We start from the raw sequence: 22,395 nt of genomic DNA on the forward strand, positions 1-22,395 counted from the left end.
TACCCTTGTCTTCAACTGACCAAGAGGGGGCGTGCTAGTGCAGAACTTGGCCTGGGGCTACAAGTTGCAACCTTGTAAGCGTTCTAAAACACGTGGAGTGTGCACACTGTGTGCCAGGCACTGTTAGGCCTGAGAGGGGGTGGGGATGGATTGGGTGGGATACCAGCGAATAGAATCTTGCCTTTATCGCCAGATGAACAGCTATTTCAGGGGCACTAGGTTTCCAATGCTTGAAAAAACAAGGGTTTTAGGATTTCGAGCCCCTTTTTACCTTAGGAGAGAAAGAAGAAGGTTTTCTTCCCTCCCCTGTTTAACGCGGTTCCCTGGTCCCTTTTCAAAGTATTGGCGGTAAAGAGTGCATGATGGGTATTCAATATTCTATAGAGCAAAGAGAGCGTGAAGTTATTTTATGAAACTGGCGAAGTATGTCTTAGTCATCCAGACAACATTCAAACTCAGGTCTCTTTGCTGCAAATTCAGCGCTCCTTCTTTTATGGTGAGTAGTTAACAATAGTATATATAAAAGATGCACCTCCTAGGGGTATTTCAAATTTTAAAAGAACGGAGAAATTCTCCTTATAGGACTCTAACTTAAGTTAATGAAAATTCGAGCCAAGATACTGCAAAGACGATCATTACAACATTATTTATAATGGAAAAAACAGTGGAACATATATTAAGTTTATACCCAGAGAAATCTTTTGCAAAATATACCTCGTATTTGCAGTTGCATAAAATATCTCTGCAAGGATTCACAAGAAACAGATAATACTGGTTTCCTCTGGTTTGGAGAACTCTGTTACAGGGGAAAGGGGTGGGAGGAAGGCTTGTGTAGTGTGTTTTGCACAGTTTGACTTTTGAACCATGCTATTGTATTTACCCATTTTAAAAACTAAATAAAATTATTTTTTTAAATAAAAAATATTTGACAAAATAATTCAACAAACACAAATAAGGACTTTCTGGTCTTGAAATTTTAGGTTACATGGCAGTTTTTGATGTAGTGAGGCTTTTTAGCAAAAGCTATCATTGGTAAGGCTGGGCCTGCAGCAGACTGTAGAACTGATGGAAATAGGCTGTTTGGGGAAGGAAAGAAAACTTTACAAGGAAACGATATGTCTGGCAACACCCTGGATCTTCTGAAATGATCCTAATTTCAAACATTCAGTTTCCTTGATCCATAAGTACACAACCTATGTGCTCTGAATTTGGTTTAGAAAGTATAACCTTCACTGAATTAAGTCAAGGGTCTACTACCAAACTGCTATTAAGAAGTCAGTTACAGAACTGGGTGAAGGGCACAAAACTAGGTATGCCAAAGAACTGAAAGAGAACAGAGTGGTAAAACTGCAGTGTTGGGAATTTGAGAAAGAATTTACAAATTGCCCTAAAGAGGTAGCTATCAATTGTGTCACCAAACTCTAGTTTGGAGGGAACTCTTGGTTATTACCTGCTTTACCAGAACCCTTCATGGGCTATCTCATCGCCCCTCTCACATTCTCTTTTCACCTCCCCCACTGCAGAATGCTTTGAGTCCTAGATTCTAGTTCTGTTTGATCTGATCTTTATCCTCCCTACCTTGGATCCCTGGGTGTCTGCTGGAGCCAGCTTACTCTCTGGGTCCTGGACCTGATTGTCTCATTCTGGACCCTTCCAGACAGCCACGATTAGTGCCTAGACCTAAGAGGATGGCTTCAGATGGAGGTACGTCTGCAGGGGGTATGGGGGAAAGGGGAACCCCTGCCACTAACTTAGATTTTGGGGGATTCAGATTCGACACTTCACCTGGGGACAAGCTTTTTGGGCTGACCAAGAGGGAGGAGAGAGCACTAGACCCCACCAAAAACATACTTGGGGAAGCTGAGGAAGGAGATTGGATACTTAAGACTGGGTACTGTGGAAGGAAACGGAGTTCCTTGAAGTCCAATCAAGGTGCCTCAGAGGAAGTATGCTGGGTATAGAGAAATTATGGCAGTTAGGAACTTGATTTCTAGGACAGAGGTATGCACAGTGAGGGTGGCACAAAGTGGGTTTAAGGGGAAGGTGTAAGGGTCTGTGTCCTTTTCTTTAGGTGACTGGAGCCTGCCTAGTATTTTGCCCTTAGAGAATTAAGCTGGAGCTGCTCTTGATCTTATGAAGAGATTGGGGTGGGGGAGAATGGCCTTAACCATTTCAGTGGGGTTGTCAATTGCCAAGTTTATCCAGAAATGTCCTCCTGAAAGCTGGGCAGGAAGGTGCTATAACTGACGCTACTCAAGTCTCAGGGCTCCTTCTAGCTCCAGAGATGGTTTCTCTTTCCTTTCAGTTCAGGGAACAGTTTTCCTTGATTCATCAGGGCTGAGAAGGGAGGTAACTCCAACCAGGGTGAGCTGAGTTTTTTGACCTCAGCAACACAGGCCTTCAAAGCCATGCCATTTTGTCCAGCGCTTTGTGGCACACTCCTAGGCCTCTGTTCTACTGTTGAGGTGATGAGTTTACTCATGGTCCATGTCTCCTTGGCAGAGGTGTATCTAGGGCATGACAAGTATGGCACATACCCTTCGCACCACTTGAGGGGGTCCGGTGGAAGCCTGAGTGTTGTCAGTTTGTCAACTGTTGCCATGGAATGTTCTTTGTAAGAGGAGGATGTTGTTGTTGTTATGTGCCATCAAGTCAGACCCAACTCATAGTGACCCCTCCTTGGGTTTCCAAGGCAGTATCACTAAGGAAGTAGATTGCCCAACCTTCCTTCCGAGGAGTGGCTGGTGGGTTTGAACCGCCAGGCTTCTGGTTAGCAGTCAAGTACCTTAGGTACTACGCTACCAGAGCTCCCAAGAGGAGGATAGTAGCATGAAAATAGGCAGATTATTTTCTATTATTAAAAGTCCTGGGGCAGGGGAGTCATAGGAGAAACATGGCCTGAAAATAAGTGCACCTTTTTTGTATTGGTGGTCTCTTTGACTAGAGTCCACAAGATCAGGGACTCTGTAACAGACTTCACTGTCCTTCCCTGAGCACCTGGCTCAGTGTCTTCTTGATGCTGCTATGTGTGTCGAGTTGGACCCGACTCATAGTGACCCTTCCTTGGGCTTCCGAGGCAGTATCACTATGGGAGTAAATTGCCCCATCTTCCTTCCGAGGAGTTGCTGGTGGGTTTGAACCGCCAGCCTTCTGGTTAGCAGTCAAGTGCCTTAGGCACTACCCTAAAATTTCTATTATTAGGAGCTTAAAGCAGAAGGACCACAGACAGTGTCCATTGTCAACTTTTAACATACCCAGTAATTGCTTAAAACTTCTTCACCATACCTCGGCCCCTCACCCACTTGTTCTTTAATCATTCCTGACAGTTATATAACAAAATTTGGGAACCAAATAACTAATCCACACCCCTTCTTCTGGGAACAGTGAGTGGTGGCAGAGACCACAGAGCAGCTGGGAGCAGGGTTCGAGTTTGAATCTCTGCTTGGAATGGGTGGGAACAGCAGATGTATATGTGTGCTGGGTGGGATATGTTACGGGGTGTGAGCTTCATGGGTCCTAAGGTTCTTGCTCTTGCTTGTAGATTGCACCTTTCTACTTCTGTGTTTTAGGTTAGGAAACAAAGAGAGGAGATTTATAAGGAACAACAGTAAAATGAACACTGAGGAGGAGATGGGACTAATAATCTTTTCAAAACTGCCTCGTTGTTGAGGGCCCTGTAGTGCTTAGAGAAGGGCCAGAACCTTTCCTGACTAAACTCATCTGCTTGTGAGCCTGCTCTGGGCTATTTCCCCTGCAGATCAAATGTCAGCCCTGCTTCATGTCTTGGCAAATAGCCTGTCGTGCTGGCAAGGGGATCAGAGGCAGTGATGGCTTGGGTTTGTCTCTTTGTGGCAGACAGGGGTCTTCATCTCTTGTTGAAAAGAAAGCAATTTCTCTAGTTCAGTAATTCTCAGCTGGGAGTAAGGAAGATGAAAATCACTTGGGGGTCATTTGCAAACTGCATGTAAGTTTACCATGCATGCCCCTTACCCTACCTATTGAGCATCTGTGCTCTGATTCTTTGGTGACTCAAAGGGACCCAGATGGTCTAACGCCATTCTCCTTTTCTTCTACTGTATTCCCTTTTTTTCTTTAACAGCATCTCCGTTGTCAAGACCAGACATGACCACGAAACCTGGCGCTGACACGCCTCCTTTCACTGCTCTTCCCTTTCTCCCACCTACTGCAGGCCCACTGGACCAACCACCCTGGGAGCCACCCCCACAGCCTTCCATGCCTTCAGCTTTCTCTCCAGGCAGCCCTCTGGTGCTGTCTGCATTCCCCAGCCCACTGTTGATGACAGGGGATGGAGGCCCTGGCCCCAGTGGAGCTGGGGCTGGGGCTAGGGCTAGCAAAGTCATTGTCCAAGTCAAGACAGAAGAGGGGCCAGCTGAGACCCTCCAAACTCAGAACTTTATCCTTACTCAGACTGCCCTCAATTGGATCGCCTCAGGCACTCCCCGTGGGGGCCCTGAAGATCCTCCACCTCAATTCGCAGCAGCCTCTACTATGAAGACCATTCTGCCTGCTAAGGCTACTGGGGTGAGCCAGGAGGGGCCCCCAGGCCTTCCTCCTCAAGCTCTACTGCCAACTGCCCAACTGGCCCCCATTTTCCCCTCAGAGAAGGTTTGGCCAGAGCCACATAGGGCTCCCAGTGAAGGAGGCTCTGCGACAGCCCAATCCAAGCCCTCACTGGGTGACCTCTCCTACACCTCCAAGGGCGTTTATGAGAACTTCCGACGTTGGCAGCGCTACAAAGCCTTGGCCCGCAGGCACCTATCCCAAACTCCTGATGCAGAAGCTCTTTCCTGCTTTCTTATGTAAGTGGAGAGACCTAAGATTAACTAGCCTAGGGCTTTTAAATAAGGACGACAGTGGGATGATCTATGAAATTAGGCTATTTAAGAATACTTGAAGGTAGATCGTGAGGGTGATGGGGATGCTATGAAAAAAATAAAAGCACAATAATCATCATAATAATGATAATAAGCCTCTCAACCCACTTCCCAGTTTATAACATGCTTTCAGGTATCTTCTCTCAAGTGGTCCTCATAACCTGAGTTCAGGCATTTTTATGGTGCTCCTCACAGAGGAGAAAACTGTACCTCAGAGAGATTTCTTATAAAGCCAGGAGCTGTGATTAGGATTTCGGTCTCTGACTAAAGTGCCATGATCCTCCTGTCCTGTTCTGCCACCTTTCGACATTTGAGTTGAGCCATCCCTACTGGCCATGACAAGGAGTGCTGGGCCCTCACTCATTCCTGTGGGAGGGAAGGACAGTGCAGGGCCAGCAAAAGAACTTTGTGTGTACCTCCTCTGCCCCACCCCACCCTATTTTATTTAGAATTCAAGTTGAGTTAGGGAGGTAGTAGAGCATGTTTGGAGTTCCTGGGTGGTACAGTGATTAGCTGAAAGATTAGTGGTTTGAATCTACACAGAGGCATCTCAGAAGAAAGGCCTGGCAATCTACATGGAAAACTCAATGGAGCACAGTTCTCCTCTAGCACACATGGGGTCTCTATGAGTTGGCATTGACTCAATGGCAATGAGTTTTGTTTTTTAGGGTGTGTTTAGTGGCCAGGGGCTCCACCGATCACTAAATTTATCATCCTGGGCATGGCTTTAACATCTTTAACTGTTTTCTCATCTAAAAAGAGTATATTTATACCTATCTCAAAGGGTTGCTGAGAAGATTAAATGAGTTTATGCACTTAAAGTGGATACTTTATTAAATGGTGGTGGTTGTAGGTCCCTGGGTGGTGCAAATAGTTTGCACTGGAATATTACCCTCCAAGTTTGAATCCACCCACCAGTACCATGACAGGAAGGCCTGGCAATCTGCTTTGGTAATGTTTTAACCACAAAAATTCTATAGACCAGTTTTACTGTGTGACATGTGGTCACTATGAATTGGAACCTACTCAGTGGCAACAGGTTAGGTCAGGTGGTTTTTGTTAGTTGCTGTCAAGTTGGCTCTGACTCATGGAGATGCTCTTCACAATGAGATCAGACTGTTGTGATGCATAGGGTTTTCAAATGGCTGATTTTCAGAAGTAGACTGCCAGTCCTTTCTTCCTAATGTTTTGGCCCAGAGGCTCCACTGAAACTTGTTCAGCATCACAGCAAAATGATGGCTCCATTGACACATGGGTGGTGGTTGCACTTGAGATGCATTAGACATCAGGCAGGAATCGAGCCCAGGTCTCCTTCATGGATGGCGAGAATCCTACCACCAAGCCGCCACTGCCCTCCATTAAGTAATAGATGTTATTATTGTTGTTGCTGTTGTTATAAAAAGACAATCTAGAAGAGGAAAAGAACTTACAAAAAGCCAAAATATTCTTGTTTAAGAGTGTGAACATGTGAGTGGACAATTAGCCAAGGAGTCCAGGGCTATGTTACATTTATAAAGCAGAGTCATTGGTCATTGCGGGTGTTTTCTCATCGCACCCAGACCTGCTGCCTCTGATCTGCACTGTGCCCTCAGCATCTTCTGTAGAGCACTCCATAACACGTACCACATTTGCTGGACTTTGAAATAATTTACATGTTGCCCCTCCAATGACTGAACTCCTAAAGGAATCTCCCCAAGCACCAGACCCTGGAAGGAGGCTCTCCCAGAGTCCTGGTTTTAGACAGCCAACTTAAAATTCTTTCTTGGAGCCTGGAAGATTGAATTTCAGAACCTTGAGCCAGCACAGGCCCTCATAGCTTGCAGGGACCCATTTACTTTTGGTCCTAGCCTATTCCTGCTCTCCATACGTAGGGGCTCTGGGCAGGGTCACCCCAAAGTGCAGTCCAGATTCTCTGAAACAATCATCTAGGAAGCTAGTAAAATGCTCAGGTTTGGGATCATGGGAATAGGATTCTGAAACCCTTACTTTAGGCTGGCCTTTTGATTTTTAGGACCATCCCTCCCTATTTGCAATAAAGTTCCCACGTGATTCTGATGTACAATGTTTGAGGACTGAATGGGAAGTCAGGCAAAAATGAAGCCCTTACTTTAGCCTGGCCTTTTGATTTTTCTGGATCAGAAAGGGCTCTGCAGCCTTCCATCAGTGGGAAGTCTAGTGTTGATATTTGACAGTTAGTGAGGGGTATCCTGCAGACAAAAATACTTAAAAACTAACAAAAACAATACCTCCTTTAATTAGAGATTTATTCAGATTCTGAAGTTCTTAAAAAAAAAAAAAAAAATTCCAAGAGCTTTTGGGTGGGGTTAAGCCTACTTTGAAGTGAATCTTATTAATAACACAAGTGCTTTCTTCTTCCTAATGTTTGAGGACAGCACTGTGAGAATTGAGAGTAGTGGCAGTAGTTGATTTCAAAATGTGAGGAGAATCTATTTGATTTGGTGTGAGCAAATTTCAGCTCGGAGAGAGGAGAGTATGGTAAAATGAGTGGATAGGAGGCCGAGGAGTCTGGAAGTGTCATTTGGAGTGGGACTTGAGGGGAACAGGGCCACATCACATCTGACAATGGGCAGAGGATATGCGTTGAGGTGGGTGTCAGGACAGGAGGGTGGGAGGATGCACTTGGAGTATGTGACTGACCTAACTGCGGTTTTAGTCCAGTGCTTCGTTCCCTGGCCCGGCTGAGACCTGCTATGACCTTGGAGGAGGGACTGCCAAGGGCTGTGCAGGAGTGGGAGCGTACCAGCAACTTTGACCGGATGATCTTTTATGAGATGGCAGAAAAGTGAGTCCCACTAACCCTCAAACTCCTGAGCGGGGCCGTGTGATTGCAAGCAATGGGGAGTGGGGGCAGTTAAGAGAAGCTTGTGGGTGATTATTAAAAGGGATGTTAGAAGGCGTGTAGATTAGGATAGAGCCTCTTGAAATCTGGAAGGCTTTATTCTCCCCTCTCATGTCGTTTCTTCCACCACCTTCATCCCTTGGTTTTTAGATCCTGTCTTCTCTTGGTCTTGAGTCTATATGATATTGAAGGTCTTTGGATAGGGTCGGGGAGCCTGATATGTGTAAAAATCCCATGCTCTTGAGGGGAACTAGCAATGAGAGGATCAACTCTACTAGGCAGATTCTTTCCTATCTCATTGTCCAGGTAGCAAGTGGCTATTGATGCAGAGATTTGGGACCATCCCTCCCTTGGAAATAGTGGCACAGAAAATCAACCCATCATCCCAGCAAGGTGCTGGTCTGGAAAAGGTTGGTCAGGGGAAGCCAGGGTCCTTTGAAGGCCTGAATGGTCTCCTGGCTCTTCTCCCCCATAATCTCCTTGGTTAAAAACAAACTCAGAGGACAGTGAACCCTTTCTTCCAAGCTTAGTGTCTATTTTTCCACAAAATTCTGGACCGAATATTCCCACCTTTTACTCTTCCAGGGCACTAGTCCTAGCCTGACGCTTGGTTCTCAGCACTGCTGCCTGGTGGGACTTCTTAGAATTGCAGCTTTGGGTCCTGCTTCAGGATTTGTCTGTCATCCTTTGTGGTTATAGGAGTTTTGGTGGCACAGTAGTTAAAGCATTTGGCAGTTTGAACCCCGAAGCTGCTCTGTGGGAAAAAGATGAGGGGGTCAGCTTCTGTAAAGATTTACATCTTTGTAAACCCTATGGGCAGTTCTACCTTATGGGGTTGCTGTGAAATGGAATTAACTCCATGTTGTTGTTGTTACGTGCCGTTCAGTCAGACTCCACTCATAGCGACCCCTCCTTGGGTTTCCGAGGCAGTATCACTACGGAAGTAGGTTGCCCCATCTTCCTTCCGAGGAGTAGCTGGTGGGTTTGAACCACCAGCCTTCTGGTTAGCAGTCAAGTGCCTTAGGCACTATGCTACCAGAGCTCCTAACTCCATAGCAGTTTTTTTTTTTTTTTTTTTTTTTTGGTGGTTGTAGGCTAGGGCAGGTGAGGCCTTCAGGAGGGGTCCTGCCATGCTGTCCCTCAGCGTAAGTCAGTGAGCCTGTATTAAGTGTGTTGGCAGCCTCCATGATGCTGGGTGAGATAGGACAGGAAAAAAGTGATAGCTACGCTCAGTTCTGGAGAAGCTTACAAGCTCTAGATAGTTCATTCTCTTTTTCTAATTGTGATTTAGGTGAAAAGTTACAGAGCAAATTCATTTTCCTCACAGCAGTTCATACACATTTCGTTTAGCTGTCTCCCTGTACAAGTACTGCCCTTCTGATCTCCCACAATTGGGTGTTCTGAGGCGTGTACCTACCTGGCATAAATGATCACCTTATATGCTTGTCTGTTGTTTGGCTGGAAGCCACAGGAGTGAGTTCAATTCTAGGTCTGAAGGGTGACTAGGGCCCTTAGTCTTCGGGGTTTCACCAGTCTCTATTAAACCAGTAAGACTGATCTTTTTTATGATTTTGAGTATCATTCCACATTTTTCTCCCACTCTATCCAGGATCTCCTGCCCTGAGTTCTTTCAGAATGGTTGACAGTGGTAGTTGGGCACTATCTAGTTCTGGTGTAATGGTCATGTAGGCTGAGGTTCACATGGTCCACTAGTTCCTTGGACTAATTGTTTACATTTGTCTTTGGTTTTCTTCATTTTTCTTTGCTCTAGACAAGGAGAGACCAATTGTTGCATCTAGATGGCTGCTTGCAAGCTTTTAAGACCCCAGTTGCTACTCACCGAAGTAGGATATAGAGCAATGTTTTTGTGTAGGATGTTATGCCAATTGATCATTTTCTTTACAAGCATCCTAAGTGATGACTGCAGGTGAGGGGATGATATGGTGACCTCATAAGGTTGTCCCAGAACTGTTCTTCAGTCACCAGTGAGCAGTCCCCTCCTGTTGTTTGGCTGGAAGCCACAGGAGTGAGTTCAATTCTAGGTCTGAAGGGTGACTAGGGCCCTTAGTCTTCGGGGTTCCTGGATCAGTTGATTTAGGCAGGCCTTTGCCCAACTGACACTTCCTTTCTTAGGTGTGTATGGCTGCTACCTGGTGCGTGGGTTCCTGATGGGATTGGTCACCTTCTCAGCACTGCTCAAGCCCTCCTTATCCTCTGCAGGTTCATGGAGTTTGAGGCTGAGGAGGAAATGCAGATTCAGAATGCACAGATGTTGAATGGGTCCCAATGCCTGCTTCCTGCAACGCCTCTGAAACTCGATCCTCCGGTGCCCCCAGCCCCAGAGGTTTGCCAGCAGCCAGGTATGGCGACTCAGAGGTTTGCCAGCAGCCAGGTATGGCGACTCGATTCCAAAAGAGGTTGTAGGCCAGAGGCGCAAAGGGAGGCATGTAGAAGCCAGTCAGATTAGGGGAGGCAATTGCTCTCACTTCTGCCACTTTTCCTCTAGTGAGTGGTATTCGATGTTTTGAACCAACATTCTGTGGGAACCTGGGTTCTCAGGTTTCCTTTGTCCCCAACTAGCTATTGGTCTTGGCCAAGTAAACTAGCTACTCTTTTTACATGAATGTCAAGTGGGGCCCATGATACCTAATCTAAGAAAGAGAGGCTGGATTAGGGGATTTCTTGGAGTTTCAGGAGTTCTAAGATTCCTCATTCCATGTCTCTATAACCCTCTAGTTTCTAAATCTTCTCTCCTGGCTGATATTCAGGTTGGTAGGACCCAGCCTGGTAGCATTCCATTGCACCAACTGACCTCATGAACAGGGCTGGGAGATGGAAGCTGTAGCTTCTGTGCCACTTCACCTTTCTGGTTTCCACCTTTTCCTTCTCTAAGTGTACATTCCAAAGAAGGCACCCTCTAAGACCAGGGCTCCCCGCCGGCGACAACGCAAGTCTCAGAAGCTTCAAGTTCCTCAGGCACCCAAGGAGATCCCACCAGAAGCAGTGAAAGAGTATGCTAACATCATGGATGGACTCTTGGGGAGCACCTCAGCCGCTAGGGAGTCAGATGGCAAACAGGAAGAGGAAGAAGAGCAGCAGCAGCTGGAAGGAGGGATGTATCCAGACCCAGGTCTCTTGAGCTACATTAACGAGCTGTGTTCTCAGGAGGTCTTTGTCTCCAAGGTGGGCTATGCCTGGAGGTCTGGTTTCCAGATCATGGGGGTGGGCACTTCTGGGAACCAAAGATCTGGGTTGTTCCCAAAGCAGTTAGGACCTAGTCTTTATTCCAAAACTCCTGAGAAGTGTGTGTGTGTGCAAGCATGCATATATATGAATTTGAGTAGTTACTGGTAGTGATGACTTATAACAATCTGGGGTAGGGGTGGGGGGGGGCTCATGACTTCTTTTCTAGAACCTCTAGGCTCACAGGTTACCTGTCCTATCACTTTTCTTCTGTTCCCCAGGTGGAGGCTGTTATTCATCCTCAATTTCTAGCAGACCTGCTATCTCCAGAACAGCACAGGGACCCATTGGCCTTAATTGAGGAGCTCGAACAAGAAGAAGGACTCACTGTTGCTCAGGTAACCTTGGGAAGTAGGGAGTGTCAAAATCAGATGCCTGCATGATTTTATCTAACCCTGCTCTGTCTTGGATGATATGGCTTCTAGAGAGTAGCCTCAGCTTGAGGTTCAGGTGCCAAACAAGTAGGTAGGAGGAGACCATGGAAAGGCAGGGAATGGGAGCGCAAGGCCTCAAAGCATGGGAATAAAACACATGAGGGTGGTCTACTGTATTTGTCTTTGTTAGCATCACTTAAGCCACCTGCTTGCCTTTCCCGCCTTGTCCAAACACCATCTCACCACCATCCACTCAGCCACCTCTTCTCAGTCATGTATAAAACCTGGTATTTGTCATTACCCTTCCAGCTGGTACAGAAGCGCCTCATGGCTTTAGAAGAGGAGGATGCAGAGGTGCTTGCAAGCTGCAGTGGAGCTCAACTGGACTCAAGTCCTTCTGTTTCTGAGGAGGATGAAGATGGGGGTGGGCGACTTCGGCCCTCACCTGGGCTTCAAACGGCCAAGGGCACTGTTTGTCCCACAAAGGCTGCTTCTCCAGGAAAGCAGGCAAGAGAAGGGCATGGTAGGCAGGAGCAAGCCATTGATGGTCCAAGGAAGATACACAGGGATGAGAACACTGTGTCATCCCTTAGAAGCTGGGACCTACAGCTAGAACTTGCAGCTCCACAGGCTACTCAGGGGCCCTTAGGCATAGAGAGAAGAGGGTCTGGGAAGGTTACAAACCAGTTATCCCATCAGGATGGCCATGTGGGAGATGCAATGTTCCTTGGGCATTCTTTGGTGGCAGACAGGACCTCAGAGGCCTCGCCCGTTTGCTGGCAGGAAAACTCCCAGCTAGAGGGAGCTTCCTGTTTAGATGTTGGACTTTCAGACCCAGCTCCTCTGCAAGGTCAGGGGTTAGAAAACCAGGTCCTGGGGCTTCAGACAGGACAAGAGATGGGGGCTCTTGGAGCACTTCCTCAAGGGAAGGAGCCTTTAGTGTTACCCCAAGAAGGCTCTGCAGGAACCATGTGGGGAGATGACATAGGTCCTCTGATGGTTCAGAGTTATAATCAGGACCCTTCTCCTGGAACAGCTGGAGACAGGGATGAGGCTCCTCTCAGTCCAGGACTTTGGCTGAGCAGTGAGATGGATGCTGTAGGCTTGGAGTTGCCCTTACAAATTAAGGCGGTCACAGAGAACTTACAAGATGGGGAAAGTGTAACTGAGCACCAGGGAGGCGGTGAGGCACTGGGCTCTGGGAGCACCATCTCTCTGTGCCTTGGAGAAACCACACCACCTGGGGATGTGGAAAGCAGTGTACTTCCCTGTGGAGGCACTGATGCCACAGCTGTCTCAGAAAAGAGAAACTACTACAGTTTGCCAGGACCTCTGACTACCAGTAGTCCTGCCTTGAGGTCCAAAGAAAATAGTGAAGACAACCCTGAGACTACTCTGGATCCTGGTGATCTGTGGCCTGAAGGTTGCTCTCAACTGGTGGAAAGCAGAACTGATGCCCCTACATTGGAATCTTCCAATGAAACCCTCCTGTCAGCATGTCAAAGCAATACTCTTATCCTGGGGACCCAGGATGCCTCCTCCTTTCCTGAGGCCAACAAAGATGCAGAGATAAGAGACAATTCCATCTCTCCTTTGTTGGCAACCACAGAGCACAGCAGCCTACCAGATGTTGCAGATGACCATGGCCTCCAACTAGAGGTCAGCAAGGGTAACTGCCCACCAGATTTTAATTCTTATGAGCCCCCTGGAGAGAGCAGAGAGGATACTCATTTATCCAAGCCAAAAGAACTTGCTCCTTTACCAGGAACTCCCAAATCACCATCTCCTCACCAGGGCCTTAAAAGCACCTCCCCAAGATGGGGAACTAGGGATGCCTTAGTTCTGAAAGAATTATCTCCTGTGCATGAAACACACAGCTCAGCAGATGGGGCCAACAAAGAGAAAGAGGAAGAGGAGGAAGATGAGGAACTCTCTAACTTCGCCTACCTCTTGGCCTCTAAACTTAGCCTATCACCAAGAGGGCTTCCCCTCAGTCCTCACCCTGCCTCAGGCCTGCCCTCTATAGGTCAGGGGGTCAAGAGAGCACTGCATTCCCTTTCTGCTGAGGTAGGTGGTATTGACACACCTTATCTTGCTAACAAATCTGAGAAGCGAGCTCTAGTTGGAGGCTCAGCACCTGCTAAAAAGAAGCCCCACCGAGCTGGCCAAGGGGCCTCTGGGGAGAACCCCTTGGCTCTAGTTGTTTGCCCCACACAGCCTCATAAAAGGCGGCGTGACAGTTTTGTCACAGGGAGAAGAAAGAAGCGACGTCGTAGCCAGTAGGGAGCTTTCTCCCACCTGCCAACCCCCCAAAGGCCCCAGAGTAGTACCCACCCATCCTACACTCCTACAGAGTGGCGAGGGTCGGGAGGTCCCCTTGGTGGGAGGTGAAGGGAAGTACCTCTGGAAGTTGTTACAAAAGAAATGAATAAAAATGTTTTTGCTTGGAAATGACCTTCTTCTGTACTCATGTCTTTGTTGCCAGATGGATGGAGTAAGATGCTATGAAGAAAGGAGGAGGGGGTGGTCCCAGGTTCGATGGATCCACATTACTTACCTAGACTCTGACCACATCTTGGCTTCTTGCAGTCTCCTCTTGGAAAGTGTGGCTTTTAGGCTATGATGAGCTCCAGCATTAAACATTATTCACCCCTAAACCCGTTTGGGAGCTTTGGTGGCATAGTGCCTAAGGCATTTGACTGCTAACCAGAAGGCTGGCAGTTCAAACCCACCAGCCACTGCTCGGAAGGAAGGTTGGGCAATCTACTTCCATAGTGATATTGCCTCAGAATCCCAAGGAGGGGCTGCTACGAGTTGGATCCAACTCCAAGGCAGTGATACTGGTTTAAACACGTATTTGGTTTTGAGAGCTGCCTCTGAACATTCCATCATTATTCAGCTCCCTTAAAAGTCTATAGATGGAAAGATGCTTTTATACCTGTCACATTTCTGGGGCATCTATTTTTCTAAATCTAACTAACTTCCCGTAATTGTATCTGGACATGGCACCTTTCTTTGGGGGGTAGGTAAGGCTTGTTTTCTTCTTCCTTGAAAAGAAGCTGGCCAGAGGAAACATAAATGATTCTCAACTAATTCATGGGGAGAGAAACACTCCTATGTGGTAGGCCTGACCTGACAGGGAGCAGGCTTGTTTCTTAGTGTTACAGCTGTCTGCTCCCACGACATTAGATGGCCTCAAGTCTCAGTAGGATTATTAAATATGGAATGGTAGGTAGCTATTTTTTAAACTCTAATGAGGACAGAACAAGAGGGAACGGGCTGGAAAGAGGTTCATGAGAAAGTTAAAATATGTGTCTAAGTGACAACAGGAGAGAAGATATGCAATCTCCTTGCATGATTGGTTAAGAACCTCGTCCAGCTGGAAGCAAGGAGGATGCTTCCAGCAACAACTGGGACTGACCTCAGAGGCCTTCAGCCACCTCCTGTGGGCATCCTGCAACCATTCATTCCTTCCTTTCCCAATTAGTAAGACCATCAGTGTGACTCAGCTTCGTATTTTTTTTAATAGATATATAGATTTATATTTATATATAAAATAGTTTCTTACAAAAAACAAAACAAAGCAAAACAATTAAAACCAATTTAAAAAAACAACAACAACAACAAAAATCAAAGAGGAGCAGATGTGGGGTGGAGGCACAGGGTAGGCCCCTGGCGCTGCCCTGAGTGCGGGGTTGGGTGTGAGCTGGGGAGGAGGAGTGAGACGGGCCAAAGTGCTCAGTCACCCTTCTGCTTGGGTGCCTGCACAGTACCGTTGGCCAGAGCAGTGGGGCTGCCTGGGGATGAGGCATTTGATATCTGGGAGGTGCCTCGAGGGGTATGTGGGGGGCGCAGGTAAGTGCTGAAGAGCTTTCCGTAGAGAGGGTCATGGAGGGAGAAGTTCTGGAACTGACCTGGACAAGTAAGAGGGAGATGGAGGAGAATAAAAAGATCCAAGAAGAAGAAGAAGAAGAGTATGTCCCTGCTCTTTCTCTCAGAAATGTCTTCTCCCTTTAATTTCTGATTAATTTCTCAAATCCAGGTTTACGTCTCTTCTATCTTTCCAGCCTGTTCCAGTCTCATTTCTCAATTATTCCCCTAGCACTGCTCCTAACCCTTCTTCCCTTCCAGTGTGCTTCCTTCTCTAAATCTCAAGCGCTAATTCCACCCCACAGTGCCTGTGTGGGGCTGGGAAGGCAGTGACTCACAGAGGGAGAGGCCTTGGCTGGGGCCCGCCTGGCACAGCTCAGCATGCAAAGTGGTGGCAGCAGGGCAGGGTGAACCCAGCAGCAGGTGCAGGATGGTGCTGAAGCCGTCCTTGTACAGCAGGCGGCTGGGACCCTCAGCTTGCTCCTCAGCAAAAAGCTTGGGAGAGAGAAAAGGATGCAAATCAAGCCTTCTCCTTGAGCCAGCACCCCTCACTGCTCTACAGATCTGCCTGACAGGCTCCTCCTCTTTCATCCAAACTCCCCTCTTCCAAGAGTGTAGCACACAAGCCTTCCCTGACCCACAAGGGCTCTTTCTGTTAGAGAATTTTCAATGTCACAGGTATTACTCTTCCCATACCCAGCTAAGACTCAACGTAAAAACCCGAAAGCTCTGCAGTTTTAGACTGTGGCACTGGCAGGGCACCAAGCACCTACTGTCTAGAAGTTACTGGGAACAGCATTGCACATAGGCCTCCAGGTGAGGTAAGCACACCCAACATGTACCTTCACCCCCTGTTCTGATACCTCAAAGGCCAGGCGTGTCAGCTCCTCTAGGCTCCTGCCCCCATCCAGAGCTGCCAGTGCAAGGGCCACATCTCGGAAGTCCACCAGACCCTTGGTGTCCTGGAGGGGGAAAGAGAGACCAGGGTAATGTGGGATTGACCCTGCACTCTCCCTCATGTTCTGTAGATTCTGGCTCTTCCCTTTTCTCAGTAGGCATGGGGTGGCCTCTTGCCCCATAGAGGCATGATTGCTCTCCCATGACTGGTTACACTCAGACCCTCCAGGAGCCCTGATGTTTTTCTCAGGCAAGCTTGCCCAAGCTATCTCCCAGAGTCACCCGGTGACAAATCTCTCTCATAAAGGGATCTCCCAGGAATGCTAGGGAATTCCCCAGGGATGCTAAAGTTGCTATCAAGTGTCTAACATACCATTAGAGAGCATTCCTGGCCCCAAAGCTGGACAAACTGGTTCTCTCCTTGCTTAGGCTCAGCCTATGTGGGAAAACTCATCCAACAAATTGAAAGGGGGCCACTGGCATGATTTCTTTTTCTTTTTTTTTTTCCCCTTTTTTTTTTTTTTATTAGGATTTGGGTGAAGATTTACAGAGTAAATTCACTTTTCATACAGCAGTTCACATATACTTTGTCTCATGTCATTGACCAAAATTTACAATGCAGCAGCTCCCCTCCCACTTCCTCCCCATAGTTACCTCCTCCCAGTGTCCATCCCTTCATACTCTTCGAGAGGCCCATTGTCTGCCAACCCTGTATATGATCTTGGATACACTCTCCATTTAGAGGTACCTAATTGTTTAGCTTGTTCACCCATCTATCCGTCCCTATACCCATGTTTGCTTTCATTGACAACTCAGTATTGTATTTACAAAGGGGTTCATATTTGTTGTTTGTACTGCCCATGTAACTCTCTCTGTCTTTCTCATCCTCAATGCTGGCATGATTTCTTATAAAACACAGAGGAAGATGCTTAAACTTACTGTGCCTGCTCTACAGGGGACCACCACATTTGGGTTTCTGGTCCTGCTTTGCTCAATGTGGAAAAGATCAATCCGCTCTAATTTAAAGAATTAACACAACTGGACACTTTTTGTCCCTTCAGAGAATATCACGAGCCATGGCCTACATCTTAGATTTAAAAAACTCCTTAGGGCTGCTGTTGGTCTTTTGCAAACTTTAAGATTCTTCTGGGATTAGTGCAATGCAATTCTGTAAGAAAACCTAGTTAGAGTTCCTGGAAATAGATGGTTTGCAGATCCAGAAATCCCTTAGGGAAGCCATGGGACACTTGAACACTCTGCCACAGTATTGCAAATACTTCCAGGCCTCAAACTCTTAGCTGTCAAATTTGGCCAGTGTTGTTTCCTCCATATGTCATCTTCCCACCTCCTTTCACTTACTATTCTTCAAAGATCTTCATTTAGCTCCACAAGGTCATGTGATCCCTCATCTTTGCCAATGTCTATAATGGCTTCAGAAATTTAGGGACTTCTCAAATCAGTTGTTTTCTCCCTTGTACCACCCCTCCTCCTACAATGATTAAAACACTGCTGTCCTATGCACTGAATACAATGGTTTTTAGTATACTCAGTGCAGATTCCAAACTGGCCATCTAAGGTGTCTGGTAAGACCACTCAAATACCACCCTTAAATCTTGAGCACATCAACCTAGAGGGCAAGCCCCTGGGTTCTACCCTCCCTGTTCCAAGTCCCTTACCTGATGGAAGTAACTAAAAGCACCAGCCACTGTCTGAGGATCAGAGAGCTGTAGCTGCGTGGCAAACTCCTCCCGGCTGATCATTCGACTCCGTCCTGGCTCTGCTCCTGTGTCCACATGGCTGGGGGATAGCCTACAAAGTAATTGAAGGTCGAGAACAGACTAAGTTTCTTTCTGGACACACTGTCCAGCAGACAGCTTGGCTCTAGCCCCAAGAGCTCCCCCAGCACAGTTTCAGCTGGTGTTTTCTTAAGATGGATTCTGACTCATAGTCTCTCGAGAGCCCTTCTCACTTCCCTCACCTATGTTATTACATATTCCCTTTTCTTCCCTTTACTCCATTATCTTCTTTAAAATTCCTCTATCTTCCTTCTTTTTAAAAATATTCCTTCCTCTTTCCTATTTCTCCCTTTTCTTTTTTTCTCACTATACATGACACTGCCCATATCATCTTTGAGGCCACTCACCCAGCTTTCCGAAGCACCTTTCCAAGTTCCCAGAGCTGTGGTTCCAATGCTACCTTCAGCCGGCCCACGACAATCACAGGCAAGTTTCCCACAAACTCACATTCGGTGGCTGGAATGCCCAAGGCCCTACAGGATGAAGACAGATGGAACAGACGAGGAATAAGGCAAAAAAATCCTCTGAAGGTTCATTATAGACACTGGCCCCCTGGCTAGGGAGTATAAAAGAGGCTCCTTGTAACTTTCCACTTCTCAGTTTCAGCTGCCCCAAAGCTCTTCCCACTGCCACCCCATCTACACCCCCATGTTTGCCTTTGCCCTCCACCCTCTCCTTGTGGTTCCTTTGATCTGTGTTCCTTTGCTCCAGGAAATACTTTGTGGAAGACTCACTGTGCCATGACTCTCTGGACATTGTTGGCATAGAGGGTGGGGTCCTTGCTCTCCTCAAGGCTGGGGTGATACACAGGGAGGAACTGAAACACAAATACGCACAATTCTGAGAGATCGCAAGTTCCCACCCTCTTTTCCTAAGGCTAAAAGAATCCACGGAGTTCCATTCTCCCATCCCACACATGGCATCATACCTCCACATCCACGGTGGTACAGGGCTGAGAAGCTGTGAGCCAGAGGACCTTGAGTCTAAGAGAAGAGAGACCTGGAATGCCCACTGATCCCAACTGCCTTACCATGGGCTCCTCCTACCTCAAGGAGGGGAGTGGGAAAGTTTTGCCCATCAATATAAAAATGGACTCCAAGCCATACAGCCAGCTGGTTGAATATGCAGGTAGGAAACAGAAAGAACAAGAGAACAGCTGCACGCAAAAGGATCGGGTCATGAAGGGAAAGCCAAGACGCACGCCTGGTGGTGGTTATTCTTAAGAACTAAGAGCAACTAAGGGAGAAAATCACTTAGGAACCTAGCAAAGTAAGTTAAAATAAACTTTAATTACAGAAGGAATGATCCATGTGGGACAGCTGATAGCACTTTCAGATTACGTTGAGAGATTAGAACAAAACAGATGCAAACAGGCACTCCCTATTCTACAGTTCTCTCATTTGCTAGAATGAAGAAGGGCCATTCACCTTTTCTGGAGACTGAAAGATGGGCCAGGAATTCTCTGATGGACCCTGCTCCCCACCCTCACCCCAGGGACACCACAACTCACACTCCAGGGCCCCTCCATGCCCAACTGGTGGTGTCCTAAGAGAGAAGCAGAGGGGACAGGGTAGGAGAAAAACATCACTTTTCCTCCCTTGAACTGGCCCATCCCCTTTGAGCAAAAGCCCTGGACCAACCCCTCGGTCCCACCCTTACATGTACATCCCATCACAGTGCCAACACTTTTCACTCATTCCCATTTACAGCAGATTCAAGCTTCCCCTTCCACCCTTTCTGGGACTAGGACTCACCAGACTGTTGGGGTAGCGGATGAGGACAGGTTGCACAGGCACCCCTGCAATGAAGGCTCCTAAACCCCACCCCCCAACCCCCAAAGGCAGAGGTTAGTGCATGTTGGTAGCTAGAGGAGATGAAGTGTAGGGGTCTTGGGCAGTTCTCCACGAGCACACTGCTCTGGTCTTGCTCCATGGGATTCATAACATTCTGACTCCTTGACTTGGAGGCTCCCTGTCTCCTTCCCTTAGTTCTTGGGTTATTCCAGAGTCCCTCCCTAAACCTGGTATTCCTTTTCCTACAGCCTTATCACCCACCTGGTTTGAACTTAAGCAAAGCCTTTTTATTGGAACATGTGCCCTCAGGGAAGAATAGCACCTGGGGAAAGAAAACAGAAGAAATGGCTGATGCAGGATAGGTTGATGGGGAAGGAGGAGAAAAGACCTTTCTCAGGAGCACAGAAAAGGTGAGGGAGGGTTGTTTGTAAGACCCATACCCACCTGGGGCCACCTGCCTCCTGAGGTTGCTCGCCTTCTGACCTCTTCCACTACTTTACGCCGTGAAGCTGGGTCATGCCGGGATACTAGGATGGCTTGGTTGAAGCGAAGCAGGGCTGGGTTTGGGAGATAATACAAAGAGAAATCACTTGCATCCTACACAGAGATCACCTAGCCTTCTTTCCCTTTTCAGTCTGAGGTGTTTCTCAGTTACCTCTTTGCCCTGGGAACAATTCCTTTTTTGTATGCTGTGCTTTTAGGGAACTGACCACTCCCTCTAATGCCTTCTCTAAGCATGACTCCAAAAGACTTGTCCACAAATGGTGCTAATTTACATTTCATTTGCCAACATCCCCATTTGAAGCCAATCCTTCTCTCTCTAGTGGCTCCAACTCCTGACCATTTTTTAATCCAGAAATGTTTCCCCCCATCCCCCCCATCCTTCACTACTGTTGAGCTCTCTCACCTCCAATGACAGGCACCGAAAGGTTCTCAGCTCGGGACACAACCTTGGGCAGGTCACAGGGCAGCAGAACGATGGGGTCAAAGAAAGTGGAGTGGGGGGCAGCAACAAGAACAGGAGCCTGAAGGCAAGATGCCCGCTGGCCCCGAACTCGAATCCGGAGGAAGCCCAGCAGGAAAAAGAGCAGACGGCTCAGGCCCAGCACCCCACTGTGGCACACAGTCCTGCCAGTGCAAAGCTGGGTATCAGTGGAAGCAACAACTCCAACCCTCACCCACTCACTAGGTTTAGGCACCTGGGGAAGTAGAGTGCCCTTCTGTCCCGAAAGCCTCAAGCCAAGGGGCTGAAGTCTCTGGCCACTTTTGGCACACAGTTCAGGTCCTGGATGCCAGGTCTTAACTTGAGTGACCCATCTTACCTATCCAGGTTGGGTAGGACTGCATCAGAACCTTCCCTCCCCTTCTTCTCAAAGAGGAAGTAGAACAGATAGCAGGGAAAATTAGTGACAGGTAGTGCCTTTGGGGGCCAATCCCCCACTTACTTCCTCCATCCTGTAATTGGCTCCTGAAGTTGCTCCTCAGTAAGACCAACTACTTGCAGCCAGGCAAAAGGCCAGAGGAGAAAGAGGATGATAAAGGCCAGAAGTACTCGAATGGGGGCAAGCAGTGCCCCCAGGAGGCAGAACTGCAAAGTGGGAAAGAAAATGTCACTTTAGGCCTGGGAGATGGTCTCTCCACAGCTCCTCCTCTCCCACAAGGACGGATCCAGGAGCAGACAGCCAGCACCCATTGTAGATCAGGACACAAATGTTGTGGGATCAGGACAGGGGATTTGGGATCCAATGTGGAATAGACATCCTTTTCCTCACTTTCAGGTGGTCCCTACTCCACCTAAAAATATCGAACGTCTCAAAACCCATAGACCCCTTGGTAAAGGATTTAATGCTAACACATGTGAAACTGCCCAGCACAGTACTTGATACGAAGTAGGCTAGAAATGCTTCTTTCTCCCCCAAATCCCATTCCATAAAGCTCAGATGTCCAACAGTAACCAGATGCCTAATTCTCTCCATTTGCTTGGGGCTTGGGAGGTAGAGGGCTGGAACAGAGAGGCCAGTCTTTAGTTCTGCCCAAGAGCAATTCCATAGTACTGGAACAATGCGAAGTCCTGGTGTCGCAGTGGTTAAAGCACTCGGCTGCTAACCAAACGGTTGGCAGTTCGAGCCGACCAGCCGGTCAACGGAAGAAAGATGAAGAAAGATGCGGCATCTGCTTCTGTAAAGATTTTACAGCTTTGCAAACCCTATGAGGGCAGTTCTACTCTGCCCTACAGGGTCGCTGTGAGTAGGAATCTACTCAGGGCAGTGGGTGGATGGGGGAAATGAGGGAGCAAATAGCTAGCTCAGCCCTGTTCCGCAGAGTAGGGGTTGCCAGGAGCCAGCCTGACTCCATCGACTGCCCTGGGGAGACTGCAGGTAAACAAGCCAAGCCCCTGGAGCCCGCCTCAAGGGAGGTGATGACAGCAGAAAACCCTTGGACATTCCCTTCCCACACCACCTCCCAGTTCCCCTAGGCCGGTGCGGCCCTCCACTTCCTGTGGCCAACCCCCTTCCTAGCCACCCTCCCCCCACCCGGGAGGTGCTGCAGTGCAGAGAGGGGGAAGGGGGGGAAAGAGGGGCTGTTGGAAGGGCACAGGGACGCAGGTTCCGCCGAGAAACCTCTTCCTTTTAAGTCAAAGACCGGAGAAGCACTCCGCACGCCACC

The 22,395-nt window shown here is 47.9% G+C and overlaps 2 protein-coding genes across 2 annotated transcripts in view; one reads left to right on the top strand and one right to left on the bottom strand.

The window, feature by feature from the left end:
* Positions 1–1,619: 1,619 nt before the first annotated feature.
* NUTM1 (NUT midline carcinoma family member 1) lies at positions 1,620–13,655 on the top strand. The gene is made up of 7 exons (XM_007940500.1): positions 1,620–1,704; positions 4,100–4,820; positions 7,570–7,698; positions 9,976–10,115; positions 10,649–10,938; positions 11,220–11,336; positions 11,682–13,655. Exons 1-7 carry the CDS (start codon positions 1,689–1,691, stop codon positions 13,653–13,655), a joined length of 3,387 nt encoding a protein of 1,128 aa, XP_007938691.1. The 5' UTR covers positions 1,620–1,688.
* Positions 13,656–15,110: 1,455 nt separating this feature from the next.
* The window catches only part of LPCAT4 (lysophosphatidylcholine acyltransferase 4), a 7,801-nt gene continuing 516 nt past the window's right edge, over positions 15,111–22,395 (bottom strand). Inside the window, exons 2-14 of the mRNA XM_007940501.2 lie at positions 21,174–21,316; positions 20,636–20,856; positions 20,173–20,285; positions 19,990–20,050; positions 19,690–19,748; positions 19,446–19,480; positions 18,864–18,918; positions 18,670–18,752; positions 18,283–18,408; positions 17,816–17,948; positions 16,106–16,204; positions 15,581–15,737; positions 15,111–15,286 (exon numbers count right to left, since the gene is read on the bottom strand). Coding sequence (XP_007938692.1) covers positions 15,111–15,286; positions 15,581–15,737; positions 16,106–16,204; positions 17,816–17,948; positions 18,283–18,408; positions 18,670–18,752; positions 18,864–18,918; positions 19,446–19,480; positions 19,690–19,748; positions 19,990–20,050; positions 20,173–20,285; positions 20,636–20,856; positions 21,174–21,316 — 1,461 coding nt within the window. The remainder of the gene's footprint in view (positions 15,287–15,580; positions 15,738–16,105; positions 16,205–17,815; positions 17,949–18,282; positions 18,409–18,669; positions 18,753–18,863; positions 18,919–19,445; positions 19,481–19,689; positions 19,749–19,989; positions 20,051–20,172; positions 20,286–20,635; positions 20,857–21,173; positions 21,317–22,395) is intronic.

This window comes from Orycteropus afer, unplaced genomic scaffold (genome assembly GCF_000298275.1).
Source record: "Orycteropus afer afer isolate SDZICR_OR568_19922 unplaced genomic scaffold, OryAfe1.0 scaffold00068, whole genome shotgun sequence".
Lineage (NCBI taxonomy): Eukaryota > Metazoa > Chordata > Mammalia > Tubulidentata > Orycteropodidae > Orycteropus > Orycteropus afer.